Consider the following 14895-nt stretch of genomic DNA (forward strand, 5'->3'; position numbering starts at 1 on the left):
CTAGAAAATCCATAATATCGTCAGTGCCGCAACTACAAAATAGAAGGCCCATGTATGGTAATTATATTAGGCCCCTTCCTAGGATTTATTTTTGTTGTACATCTTATTTATAAGTAACAATTTTTTTAGGTTTTAAAACATGTTTCACATCTGATTATGTATGCTATATGTACATATATCAAATTAAATACCTATAACTGTTGTATATTATACTTCACTATATAATTATGCAGTAAATTTATTTAAGTAATTTAAGTAAATATGATGTATGCCTAATTAAATACTCAATGGACTAATTGTTAAATAAATATATTACTCTAAAATATTATAACATCCTTACCTGAATTTTAAAAAAGTTTTTTTTTTTATTATAAAATAATAATATAATATTATTAAATAATTGTGTGTTTGTAAAGTGTAGTTTATTTTAGTCTGGGACTAGAAGGCCCCTCAAATGTATGTAAGCCTTGGGGCCCGTGTTCGCAACAACTATGCACATCCGGTTTTCGTGACACTGAATATCGTTATTAGACATTTCATAGTCACTGATTTAATTCAATAATTTTAGTGTATAAATACATCTATTATACAAATTATATTTTGTTTATAGTGTATCGTTTCTCGTGAAAGGTGTGTCATCAATGTATATAATACTACTTTGTAATATTTTATTTTTTTAAAAAAGACTTTTATAGCTTTTAGAACAAGTTAATGCTGTTTGATAGTTAAAATTATTTTACACAATTATACACAATTTTACTAATATACATAAATGTTGAATGGCGAAACCAGTGTTCGAAATTAAGGTGATTATGTCTTTATGACAATTCTGAATTTGAGTTGAGAATGTAGGACATATTGAGAGGAATATTCAAGGCACTAGGGAAATTGAGTAAAATTAAACGTTTATAATCTAAGGACAAACAATCAAAAATAATGTGTTGAATGTAGCAGACACTTTCGAAGAAAAGTTTGCAAAGAGGAGAGGCATTTAGACCAAGTTATAGGGCGTTGTTGGGTAGAAGCGAATGACTTACATGGTCAGTTGAAACGAATAATAATAAATCTAGGTAAATTTATATTATTGAACCAAGTTTTATTGTTAGGTATATTTTGAAAAATATTTTTGTATAATGTAGTAACAAAATTGGTAGGCAGATTATTTTGATGGTTGGACGAAAGGTTGAAAGTGTGACGATAAGAGTAAAGTCAGTACCAGGTAATTGAATGAAGGAAGGTAAGTGGATTTGGCTAGTCTATTAGCTACTATATCGTTATCATGAGGGCTCGTAAGTTCACGCATTTACATATTAATCTTGCAAAGTTTTATTTAATGCTAGATGACATAGAAATTCATTTCAAGGTACGACGATTGAATATGTGAAATCTTATTTTGCATGTTTTTGCATATCTGGCATGTTTTTGTATATTTGGTATATTTATGCATATTTCTATATTTCTATTTTATCGGGCATATTATACAACATTATATTAGAATCTATCAAATGATGGAATATATATATAAAATTAAAAATAAAAATTATATTATATTTTCTTTTCTTATCTTCTTGATAAATACATACTTTCTTAATACATTTATTTCAAAAGTTTCAGATTTGAAATTAATAACTGACAAAAAAGTACATGAGTACGCAGTTCATGAAGGCTCTAGAATAGTATTAAATAGTATTTAAAATCTATTTTTTTAACTGTGACAAAAAATAAAATATAACTATAAAAAAAAATGAATGGATAATTCATGTAATTTCAAATATTATTTATGATTTTTTTTAAGTGCATATAATGCATATTTTTGAACTTTTTAAGGCATATTTCAAAGCATATTTTGCCAATTTTAAGTGCATAAATGCATGCTTATTTAAGCATTTTTTAGGGCATGAACTTACAAACCCTGGTTATCATGTATACCATTGTGGCCGGGAGACAATATAAATCGAATAAAGCTAAAAAAGCTTTGATTATTTGATGTAATTTGTAGATGATTTAATAAGAATAACGAGAAGGATAGTTTCGAACTATAGGTATTTGATTCTAGAGCTTGTAAACGAGACAAATGGCTTCATAAATAGCATAACCCTCTGCCGTAAAGAGAAGGATGAGGGGTGGTAGGTTATTAGTAAAAGAAACGTGAAGTTCATGTACACATGAGTATACAGGTAAAAAGCTGAAAAAAGAGAAACTGAGCCATTTATATAGATAACTATGGAATTTAGAAAATTAAGGTTTAGGTAATTAAATATAATTTTATTGACCATAGGGATAAATAGGGTTAGACATTATATTTAGTTCGTATGAAAGACAGGTATGTTAATTGGTTTTCAGTATGAATGAGAGGAGGTTAATAGTTTTGATCCTTAATGAATGAAGTAACAAAACATTTTTAGGTTATAGATAAAAAAACTTATGAATTTTGATGAACATAAAAAAAGTTATTCATTTTCATAATTCTTCATTGAAGCAAAAAGTAATTAATTTGTTATGAAAATCTTACAGAAAAACGTATCGATTGCACACACACTTATTTAATAATCAAATTGTGCTTCTAACTTACTGTATTGTGAAGTTTATAGACAACAGAGTAACTACAAAAAGAGTTTATAAATTACAAATCTCACAAATTTAATTTTTAAGATTATCTTCTATAGATTTTCGTTCTAATTTAAATTAAAAACTAAAACCAAGTAATGATAAAAGGTGACATACTAACTTTTAATGGTTTGTTTGAATTGAGTTATAATTTAAACATTCTTAAAATAAATTCCAAAGAATAAAAGACACTCCACTCTTTACCATAATTTCAAAACATTATACTCTCCTATAACAGTATCAACCTCTAAAAATAACTATCAAAATAAGGTAAAACAAATAATGCTAATAATGCGATAGCGTAGTATAAATTATATGAATATACTGAAAAAACATGTTATATTTTTAAAATAATTATATTAAGAAATAAAAACGAATAATATTATATAAAAACAAAAGAAATAAGTTTTAATTTTAATACCTATGGTAAATATTATTGTTGTATATAAAATTAAATTAATGATTTTTTTAATTAACTAATTAGGTAATATATTAAATGCCAAACATTTTTTAAAACCAATGGTTTATATTTGGTTTTATAAATGTTCATTAGAAAAAAATCAAATAATATATTAATGAAAATGTATAATGTTAAGTAGATAATATTAATTTAAGTTCTAATTCAGGTCATTTCCATCTCAAAATTTCGTCGTGATTTTTGAAGCATCATTCGTTTATCAAACGAATTTTTGATCTGAAATATCATAGTAATGTTTAATATACTCTGTATAAAATATAATAAATATTTATAATTATCTGTCCATTATATATATTAATATAATAATATTTATGAAATTATCATAAAGTACTTTATTTTAATACTTAACACGAAAAAATTAATCGATTGAATAAAAAATTCTTTTTCTTATTTTTAAAAAGTTTTTTGCATTATAAAATTATAGCTTGATAATTATGAAAGTAATTCCGTTATATTTAATTCTTGTAATTTTATTAAATTAAACTTGATTAATACTTCTTGGGTCTTAAATAATTTCATCACCAGAAATTTAATAATATTAATAATAAATTAATCTATAAATTTAAAATACTTACATCTTTGTTTATAAAACAATATAGTATTGATACCATTAGGCCTTGAAATGAATGTAATATATGTGCTGAATATGACCATAAAGCAAATAATTCTGGACTTTTTGCATGAGGTTCGGGTAATATTACTAATATAAAATTTGTAATCCCCAGTAAAGGCACAAGAGCAATTGCTGCTTTAGATACTTTTCTATTAACAAATAAGATCACTTTTATTATATTGTAATTAAATAAGAAATTTAAACAAAATTAAATTTTAAATATCCTCATTATTTAATTTTTTTTGAATGTAAATGTTTTATTTGATTTTTAAATTGCTATGATAAATATTTTATTAAATATTTATAAAATAAACAATTAAATAAAAATTACAAATATTTACAATATCTGTATCTATTTGTCGACATTTTGTAACGTTTCTTTTTTTTTTTAAAAATTAACATGATCTGTCAAGAACTTAAATAATATTAATATTTTGATTCCTTTTTGAATAATAAAACTGATCAAAATAAATTAGTAGTAGAAAAGTTCAGAATGTTATATATACTCATTAAAATTAAATCAATTAATTCATTGAGAAATTACAGTTTAATTTTTGTGCAATAAATTAATACCCACTAAACATTTAATACAAAATAATTATTAAGGACATTTAAAATTTAAATTTTATATAAATATTATTAGTTGTTAATTAATTTAATAAATGCATGCCTTATGATATCAAGTTCATTTGATGGTGTCAATTTTGATTTGATTTTCTTTAAAAGCTCTCTCAATACAACAATCAAAATAATAAAATTTATCTGGTTAAATAAATCAAACATTTTATAGTTTCAATCATATTTCAATCACATTTCATTACGATTATTTATTAGATCTAGACTTACAATAATAATTACAATCCGAGGTCCTTCGAGTATCCAAAAAAAAGGTAATAGATTGTAGCCCCACCAGCAAACACTAGATGATTTTTTGTAGTAAACCATTGTCACCAATAACCATACAGCTGTCAATAAAGCTGGTAAGCCCCAACCAAATAAATACATACGTAAATTTATTGGATTTATTCTTAAAACTCTAGATTTTATTATTCTATATAGGTAAACTCCTTCGTTGTACATCCACATAAAACTTGCAGTTTTTGACCATTCTAATATAACCTGAGTGCTCTCACAAATGATTGGCTAAAAAACATTAAAAATTAATATAAAAAATAAGATTAAGTATTAATAATAATATGAATAGATTATTTCAACTTACTGTGTACATAATTCCTAAAATCCAATTACCAGTATAAACTAAATATGTCTGGTTGTTGCAATCGACATAACAGTTCACATTTTTGCGGTCAAATTTAGTTTTTAATAAATCCAATTTATCAATATTTAAAATAAGTCTAATAAACATTTGTAATGACAAAGCAACAAATAGATTCATATGTATTTTGAATCGTTGTTCCAATAAACCCCTGAAGTTGCAAAAAGTAAATTAATAATATTTAATACATTATAAAATATAATATATTTTAATGTATTTAAATACTACACACACACATATATATATATATATATATGTTAGCTTTCCTAGATTTCTATTATTATTATTATATTTTTATAGAAAAATTAACCATTAAGTTCAATAATAAGTGAAAATATGATTTAAAATCTCGCACGTGATAATTTAAATAAGAATACATGTATATGTATTATTCATATAACAATACAAGTTTTTTTAATAAAATCTAAATTTGAATATAAGTATAAATTATTTATAACTGTAAAACATGCTACGATATAGACGTATTTTAAAAAGGTTATGTGAATTATTAAAAATATGTTTTATTAAATATTCGTTTTTGATAAATGTACACATATTACATTTCATTATGAAACTTATTTTAAAGGATTATTTTTGCAATTTAAAATTATGATAAATTAAGTATCTTTTTACATTAATTTAAGTACGTATCTATAATTTATTTATACATTCGTAGTCACTAATTATGGTAACAACATAGAATTTTTAACGAATGAAAATAGTATTGATTGTAATTATACAGTGTCAAATTTTTAGTATGTTGTTATATATCTATATACTGTCACAATTACTTGAATTATATATAATTATAGTTTCTTGATAGAGCCTGAAATGTATTAGTCCTACAATTATTTGTTATTTATTTAATTATGTAGTAAGGCTGTGTAAAAATTTGATAAATTATATTTTAATTATAGTATTTATATTAAAATAGTCAGTAATTTGAATTTTCTAGTATTTTTAAAATCTATTTTTAAATTTAGCATATAGTTTAAAATATTTTTCTTAAATAAAAATGTGTATTTAAGTTGTGTACTTACTTGTGTCTAATAAAAATACACAATGATATGATTAATGAAATGATTGATACAAGAGAACCAACAATTTCTATTAATCCGGTATTGGTAGCTATGTTAAATTTTTTCTTCGAATTGAATAAACAAATAAATAACTTAATACAATTATAACTTATAAGTTTTAATTTGAAATAATTAACTATTCTTACTTTTGTATCGTTAACTGATCCAAGTTCTTTCAGTAATGTTTTTAATTCTTCAGTATAACAGCTACTATAATCGGTTGATCCAAAAAAATGTGAAACATTTTCCCACCTTCCATCTTCTCTACAGTATTTATAGACCATTTCTATTATTAAAAAAAAAAAAAAAAAAATGTAGCTTAAAATATATAATACAAAATTCAAAGCAGTACCTATATAGCCGCATAATTTTATCATCGTAAATTTTAGATTTCCCTAACAAATCAGAATTTTGGAGTTATAATAACTAATATAAAATAGTAATAAAAAAACTTTTAATGTATAAATACTGGATGTTAATTATCAACATAAACTATATTATTTAATTAATAAAATAATTTTTTTGTCGCAATAATATTAAGAAAAATTGAGCTGATCAATGTTTTATAAATTATTAACAAAAAAATATTAAAATATGATCACTTGGAGGAATAACGCTAAATTTGTTTGAGCAATAAACAAAATATATTTTTAAAATATTGTCTATAGAATTTACTTAGTTTACATTTAAGTTATTTATTAACTATAATATTATTTATTTTAGTTTTAATAGAACCAAATATCTTGATATATAGTTAAACGAATTAATTGATAAAAGTTGGTACTTGAATTACGATATCGATATAAAATGTACTGTTTCATTAAAAATATTAATGTCTTTAATTTTGTTTGTAATTTATGGGACAACAATTTATTTCCTATAATTTTTTTTTTCATTCAATTTTAACAAATAAATTATTATTACTGCTTATTCGTAATATATAAATATATAACCGTGTTTTCATAATTATTTTTAGATCATTATAGATTATAATAATTGCTGAAAATTTGTGTTAAATTATTCAATATTATGATTTCGAAAAATTATAATATATTAAAATTTAAAAAAGAAGTTTATTGTTTATATGTTAGTAAAAACGCTAAATATGTATAAATATTTATTAAATAAATACTAAATATATTTAGTATATTAATTATTTTTAATATTAAACCACTTTGTTTATGAAACATATTTAAATTTTCAAAATGTTCAACTTTAAATTCAAAAATAAATATAAGACAATGACATGAAATAATGTGTTTTTAGTTATTTTTTGTTGCGTTAAGTCGAAAAATATTTTTTTTATATTTGTAGAGAAATTATATTGATAAAAAATATATATTAAATCTAAAACTAAGAAATTAAGATTACGTGATGTATTAAATTGCAAAAAAAAAAACTACTAAACAATTCATAAAATATATTAAACATTGTCTATTTTTTTTTTTTGAACTTTAAGATCAACATATCAACTCAAATACATTGTTATATAAATTTCATATATAGCTTATTAAAATTAAACTTATATTAAGATAATGAATTTCTTTATATTATCACTTATTAATATCATTTTAATAAAAAGTAATAAATTGTTAATTACTCATTTTATTAAATCCTAGTTCTTTTGGACAGGGTTGGGATACATTTGTATTAGCCTTTGCAATAGGCCAACATATTTTCTCATCGTAAGACCAATTGCAAAACTTGTCTGAAAAAAAAATTGATAAAATGATTACAAATTCTTTGTCAAATGTATTTTATTTAATAATGTTATTCTAATTTCAATCTTAATTATTACATAAGACATGAAAAATACTGATAATAATTATTTTTTAAAGTCAATAATATTTTATACATTTTTATTTGTAAAATAATTTATTATTGAAAAAGTGTATTAATTAGAAACTTAAACTATGGATATTTTAATTTTGAAATTCGGTGAGCTATAGAAAATTAGTAAAAAATTATTGAATTTTAAACTAATGCTGTGCAAAAAACTAAGCGCCAAATTAAAAAAAAAAAAAAAAAAACCAAAACTATATCTAAATTAATTGTATTTCGAGTAATGAAGTGATTCATTTAAATAAGCATTTTTATACCTTTGTATTGAAATAACAAAATTTTAATTGAAAAATTAGAAGATTTTTATCCAACAATTTAATGATTAATCTTATTCTATTTTTAACAAAATTGTTATAAAAAATAAAGGAATTCAATTAATTCTTTCATTTACTTAATATAAGTTATATATTGTATATATATATATATATATATATATATAATGTAATATTTGGATTATGATGATTGGATAACGATGGGAGTAGTCCCCTAAATATTAACAAAATTGTAAAATCAAGGATGAAAGAAAAATATAGTAATAATTAAAATGTTGCAAATATTTTTTTTTTTTTTTTTGTTTATTACTTGATTTTACTATTTAACTATTATATAGTTATGTAACTATTTCCTGTTGCTTTATATTTTTAAGTTATGTCATACATATATTATAAATAAAATGGTGGATTTTATCACATTTATGAATAAACTTTCTCATACATATATTGTTGTTGTCGAATAGGGACAAATGGACGTCAAAAACAAAAAATATATACTCATATTTATAAGTTATAAAACCATTGATATTTTATGTTCATAATATAACTAATGTTATCGTATCATAATATAAAACTTATCAAATTTTATCGTTTTGGCAATATGGTAGGTACCTCTTATATCAATATATATATAACTTATTGGTTTTTACAACTTGTAATAATTATCACACATTATCGAAACACGGTGATACATGAGACACGACAATACACATCTATAACCGTGTTAGTCGTGTAGAAATTGCATTAAAATGTACAAGTAAGGTGTCATTAATTACTTTAAATCGCTATGGTGAAGATTTTTTGAATAAATATTTTTGACATTAGAATTTGCATATTATAAAAAATATAAATAATTTATTTTATTTACTAATTTATATATATAATTTTTTTGACGTCCATTTGTCCCCACGTCCAAACGGCTTCGTCCAAATGGACGTATTTTGTCCTTGATCGTATAGTTGTATACATTAAGTACTTACTTGTATTTATTATTTTTGACAAATTTTTATTGTTGATGCATAAAATAAATAGCATTAAATATTACTACGATATTACTAATAAAAAAACAGAAGTAAAAAATTATAGAATATATTTTGTTAATTAATAAAAAACATTATTTTAAGTATTAGTAAAATTGAAAAATTTTTTAACATTTATTTATATTATTTGTAATCGATTAAAAAAAATAAATGTATAGTTTGAAAAATGTATTTTTAATTTCATATAATACTCGTATATATTTCTACTAATGGCATGAATCTAATATTGTTGAATATAAAATAATCATTATATTCATAGTTAATTTATTAATCATAGCTTATTTAGAAATAGTTGTATAAAACTAATATATGAAGCGTATTGTAAAATACTTACTATTGGACGTAATTAAATGATAAGGAGAATTAGAATCACATGAAGCCAAAGTACTAATTTTCATAGTTTAAAATTTTCAAAAGACGCTTAATCCTAACCTGCAAAAATGACAAACTATTATTATTTATAATGATTATTAAATCATAATAATTATTATTCAATTATTTGATTATATTTATAGTCCTATATTGTTAGAATTTATATCTATTGCTTCAGGTTATCAATAAGATTTTTACTTAAATGAATTATACTAAATATGGATATTCTATAATTATGATTAAATTTGAATTATTCAATTGATTCAATTAGATTAATTATCTTTTCAATTCATTATTACTTATTTAAAACGGATTTTTGCAATAAGGAAAAGTTAAATTAAATAAATTAATATTTAAAACGGCGACTTATATAGGCAATTTAACACCATGCGTGATTTTAATTATTTTATAGTATCAGTTAATAAAAGAAAAATAATAAAAATACCCACCCACTATAGCAAATAACCATGAATGACAAAATATTTTGAATACTTAATAATTAGTATACAATTAGAAAGAATATGGAGTATAACATTGTTTTCTTTTTTTAAAGAATCTTAGTTCATCATTTATAAAATCTCTATATGATATTCAAAATTAATTTTGTTTCATATATTTGAATACATTTGGTATCGATGATAAACCAATTGCCATTATATTAAAAATACAATTATAAATTAAAATTAATATAAATTATTTGTGGAGTATCCTTTTATAGTTTTATAGTTGTGAAATCAATCGAACGTTTCATGAGAAATTCGTTAAACAGTTTTATTTTGTTTATAATAATTGACTAAGTCAAATATTTCAAATTTGTTTTAAATTATTTAAAATTGCTCAAATGCAAATAAAAATTATAGAGAGGAAGGAATATTTATTTTCCGATTTAAGTATTGACTATAGGAAAAAGTGTAATAGAATCACGCAAAAAAAAAAAAAATACAGCTGTTAACTAATATATTTTTTGCTTCACATATTCAAAACATTATCATTAAACCAATAAATTCTTTTTTGATTAATAACTAAATTAAAATGATTTACCAGTTGTTAATTATTTATAATTATTAATGACAATATTATATAATCAGTTTCTCTTAAGATGATTAATTTTTAGATGAGTGAAGTGGAGCATCAACATTTAGAGAGATATCTAGCATTTCCATTCCCATAATTTAAACTTTAAATACTTATAAATATTTAGCTGCTGATTTCGTATTAGGATTTTAAGAATCAAAATATAATGTTCTAAAATATGAAATTTAAATTTAAAAATAGTTAGAACTTAAGATGAAAAGTAGATGGTTAGTATTATAGGTACTTTAAATTGTATTAAAATACATAAATTTAATGAAAAAATGTGTCCAAATTATATGGTATTATTATACATCTATAAGCTTATTTGTGTTCCAAGGATTGTTTAATTATTATAATGTATATAGTGCTTAAAATTAGTATTTTATTTATTGTTTGACCAATTATATATACAATTTACTCATACAAATGAATGTAATTTCATTGGAATTAATGTTAAATTAATAATATATCCATGTTAACATGTATCGTAATTTGGTAACTTTTTTAATCAAAATTCACGATGTTGGTGAACATGAGGGTTAGATAAGGGGTACCTGACTTTCTTTTATCCAATGAACTTTTTTCGAGAGCTCTCGTCACAATGGATTTATACCTTTGTTGATTTTATACTAACTTCGTCTACTCGTCATATTTTTTCTTGTATAATGATGAGCTTGCAAATCTTTCAGAATAAGTTTACACCATATTTGCCTTTTGTACCGATTATTTAGTTGTTTATAAGATTGACTAGTGGTTATAATGATTAAAATTATAATAAATAAATATTTGTATAAACATTTAAAAATAATTTGATTGTATACATTCCAATTTTAGTTAATTTTATAATTTAACAAACTATAAATTCAAATTATAGTATTATATTTATGCCGAGACCAAAATAATTAAGTTAGGTCACTTTAATAATATATAATAATAAGTATAATTTTTAATATAATTTTTAAATGCAATATATATAGAGAGAGTTAAAAATGTAGACCTATAAAATGTAAGGAAATGTTGTTTGAAAACTTATTACAATCAAAATTATAAAAAATATTATTACTTTTGTTATATCAAAGTAATTCATAAAAAATAAAATTAATATTTTAAGTTATTTTTAAAATCAATTTTGAAACTTTAATTATCAGATTGAAATTAATAATTTGGATCAATATATAAATAAATAAACAAATAAATAAATGCTTAGTCTGGAATATTATTATTATTTATTTATCTATTTTTTTATGAGTATTAACTATTTAATTTTTTTTGATTTTTTTATTATTTATTATGATTCGGATATTATTACAAATAAAATGAAACTAACATCGAATAGAAAGAAAAATAACTAAATTATGGTGAAATAATTTCTAAACCCAATAAAATAATTAATATATATTTATCAACAACAACTTAATACAAGAAAAAGAAAATAACAAGTAGCTATAAAAATCGTTTGTTAAGGGTACTTAATGAAAATATAAAAAATTATGTATAAATTACTGTCTAAATATTATTAAATAATTATAAAAAATGTTATATTCTTAATAGTTACAAACTATTTTGTTTGTTAGTTAATTTTAAACAATTACTTTTAAGATTTTAATTAATTAATTTATAACATTACATTTTTTATAAGAAAAAAATTAATAAATTAATAAATTTATATAGATGGAAGATAAATTATGACCATACTCGTATACCGTGTTCCGTAAGGAATTTTATACTAATTTGTTCGTTCTTCGAAGAAGATACCGTTGAAGATGTGAAAGGTTCGGCGTGCATCGCATGTCTTGATACGATGATAATTTTGATGTATATATATATATATATATATATATATATATGTATATATATATATTTATTAATAACTTAAAACTATTTTATATTAAAATATTTGTAATATTTATTAATATTAAAAACTAATGCATTAATGTAATCATCTATGCGAGAATTAAAATAATTTTTAAGTGGATATTAATAAAACTTATAATTTAAACTATAACTATATAAATGTAATTTATATAAAATCTAAAATTTAATATTATAAAAATAAATTAACAAAACATAATACTAACAACATATTTAACTTTAATAAACCATGAATTAATTAAATATTTTACCAATATAATTATTGTTAATGTATAATAAAAGGTTTTAGTTCTTGTATTTGAATATAATTTGTACATATATATAAGTCTGAATACAAGAAATAAATAAGAGTTGAAAAATTGAAACTAAATAAAATGTAATTTCCTTTTTCAATACTTGAGTGTCTTATTTCGTTCTATATTTCACTAACTGAAAAATATATTATAATATTTTTATGGAGGAGTATAACACTAACGTTAATAATCCATTGGGGCAATTTTTGACTTACTTACGTAAAACACAGTTATAAATTAGTAGTAAAATAGTTTAGTGATTCAATAAATTTTAACTAATTAATTTAAAAAATAATTTTATTTAAAGACTTTTAAAACTGAATGTTTTACCCTAATTATTCCCAATTAAACATTTCTAATCATTATAAAGTTTAAGAGAAAAATTTATACAATATAAATGTACAGTATATAATAATTATAAATGCCAAATTAAAATTTCTAGGTTCTAATATATTGAGTGTCATTAGTGGATGACTTCTCACGTCAAGCGTATCATGTTGTAAATTACTCTAACCATTTAAACTTATTGTGCCCCTTAGATATAGATTGTTTATCTCAAATAAAGGAAAAAAAAAAAGGTTCTAATACAAAATTAATCTTAATACACGAGCATTAAATATTACTTATATATATTTAAATTAAACTAACTCTAATAGTTACACAAATCAGGTCTAATGAACATAATACATCGTAGAATATGTTAGACTATAACCTTTTTTGGATAATTAATATAAATAAGTATTGTAATTAAATTTGTATGTGTTTACTAAATTATAGCATGTAAGTGTAACCTTTGTTATAAAATTACTGAGGATTGTATGTCGATACTTTACCCCTTGCGGTTTTGTTAATTTATAAATAATAATAATAAAATAAAAAAATACTGAAGTACCAAAATTAAGTATATTATTAATAAATCATTCATATATGTTGTAGAAATAAACGAAATTAGTTTAATAATTTATAATCTACTCAATGATATTTATTGAATCGATAAAAAAATTAAAAAATATAAACAAACTAATCATCATCATTCTATAGTAATTGTATGAACATTATACGTGTTTTTTTATACGTTAGTATGAAGTTTATATATATTTTAATTATAAAATACAATGTAAGATAAATATAATGATCAATTGTATACAATTAATTGTTATGAATATAACATTTTTTCATAAATAAAATGTCATAAAATATTATAGAAAAAATAATTTAAATGTATTTATATTGGAATGTACTCACCTGAGACTACGAAGTTCACGAATGAATAGCAAAACAGTTGAATGTCCCGCGTGATTAAAATACAAATGCGCATGTTCACATATCAGTATTTTCATTGGTTGTAAGCAATTCAATATAATGTTACACAATTACATAATTCAAATCTTTTATTAAGTCACTACATTGACATTTTATTAGCCATATATTTGTTATAAAGCTATATGTTTAATTTATTATATACGACCACATATATAAAACAATCACGAATAACTAATATACTTCTTTTAACACTATTAAATTAATTATAATAAATAGAAAATACATATGCATGAAACGAAAATTGATTATAAAATAACAATCTAAGAGAATAATAATTTTAGTATCTGTATCAGAAAAGTTTTCTGAATTTTTTTTTCAAAAGTTTGAGTTTATAAAGTACGGTATTACAATGTTTTTTTTGTTCGTATAGACTGTTAATTTATTTTTAAATTTATAACAATATACTGTTGTATTTTTTTTTTTAGAAAGTGATAATTCTAATGGCATAATATTTTCAACTGTTGATTATTTTATTAATATATAAACTTAGTCATTTAGATTCGTTTTAAAAAATGTACCTATCCATCACGTTATTATTGAAATATCGAAGTTTATAGTTTAATGTATTTATTCTGCAACAATAACATTAATTTAAATATATGAAAATTTAATTTAAGCTCAATTTTGATTCATATTAAATAAAATAACTCGATATCCAAGGTAATTTCAAAATAATTTATACGATGAAATAGTCTATTAAATTGTTCATATTTTAGATTTTAAGCAAGAGAGACATTAATTTGTGTTTTAATAA

General features: G+C 21.1%; 1 protein-coding gene across 1 annotated transcript; it reads right to left on the reverse strand.

Annotated features, from left to right (window-relative positions):
• Positions 1-3176: 3176 nt before the first annotated feature.
• LOC112684085 (PDF receptor) lies at positions 3177-14111 on the reverse strand. Its single transcript, XM_025555402.1, has 10 exons — positions 14064-14111; positions 9542-9639; positions 7654-7761; positions 6200-6339; positions 6015-6118; positions 4918-5125; positions 4545-4841; positions 4369-4460; positions 3661-3847; positions 3177-3301 (listed from the first exon to the last, which is right to left on the reverse strand). The coding sequence occupies exons 2-10, from the start codon at positions 9603-9605 to the stop codon at positions 3230-3232; spliced, it is 1272 nt and encodes a 423-aa protein (XP_025411187.1). The 5' UTR covers positions 9606-9639; positions 14064-14111; the 3' UTR covers positions 3177-3229.
• Between the last annotated feature and the right edge of the window lie 784 nt (positions 14112-14895).

The sequence above is a fragment of the Sipha flava genome, unplaced genomic scaffold (assembly GCF_003268045.1).
Source record: "Sipha flava isolate LNK unplaced genomic scaffold, YSA_version1 240_pilon_pilon, whole genome shotgun sequence".
NCBI lineage: Eukaryota > Metazoa > Arthropoda > Insecta > Hemiptera > Aphididae > Sipha > Sipha flava.

What these genes read in the sequence shown, in the direction of transcription:
- LOC112684085 (XM_025555402.1), bottom strand. Translation starts at nt 9,605, where the DNA reads ATGAAAATTAGTACTTTGGCTTCATGTGATTCTAATTCTCCTTATCAT. An exon ending in TCATTTAATTACGTCCAATA is followed by an intron (nt 7,762 to 9,541) that starts GTAAGTATTTTA and finishes TTTTTTTTTCAG; the next exon opens with ACAAGTTTTGCAATTGGTCT. An exon ending in TGTATTTTTATTAGACACAA is followed by an intron (nt 5,126 to 6,014) that starts GTAAGTACACAA and finishes TTGCAACTTCAG; the next exon opens with GGGTTTATTGGAACAACGAT.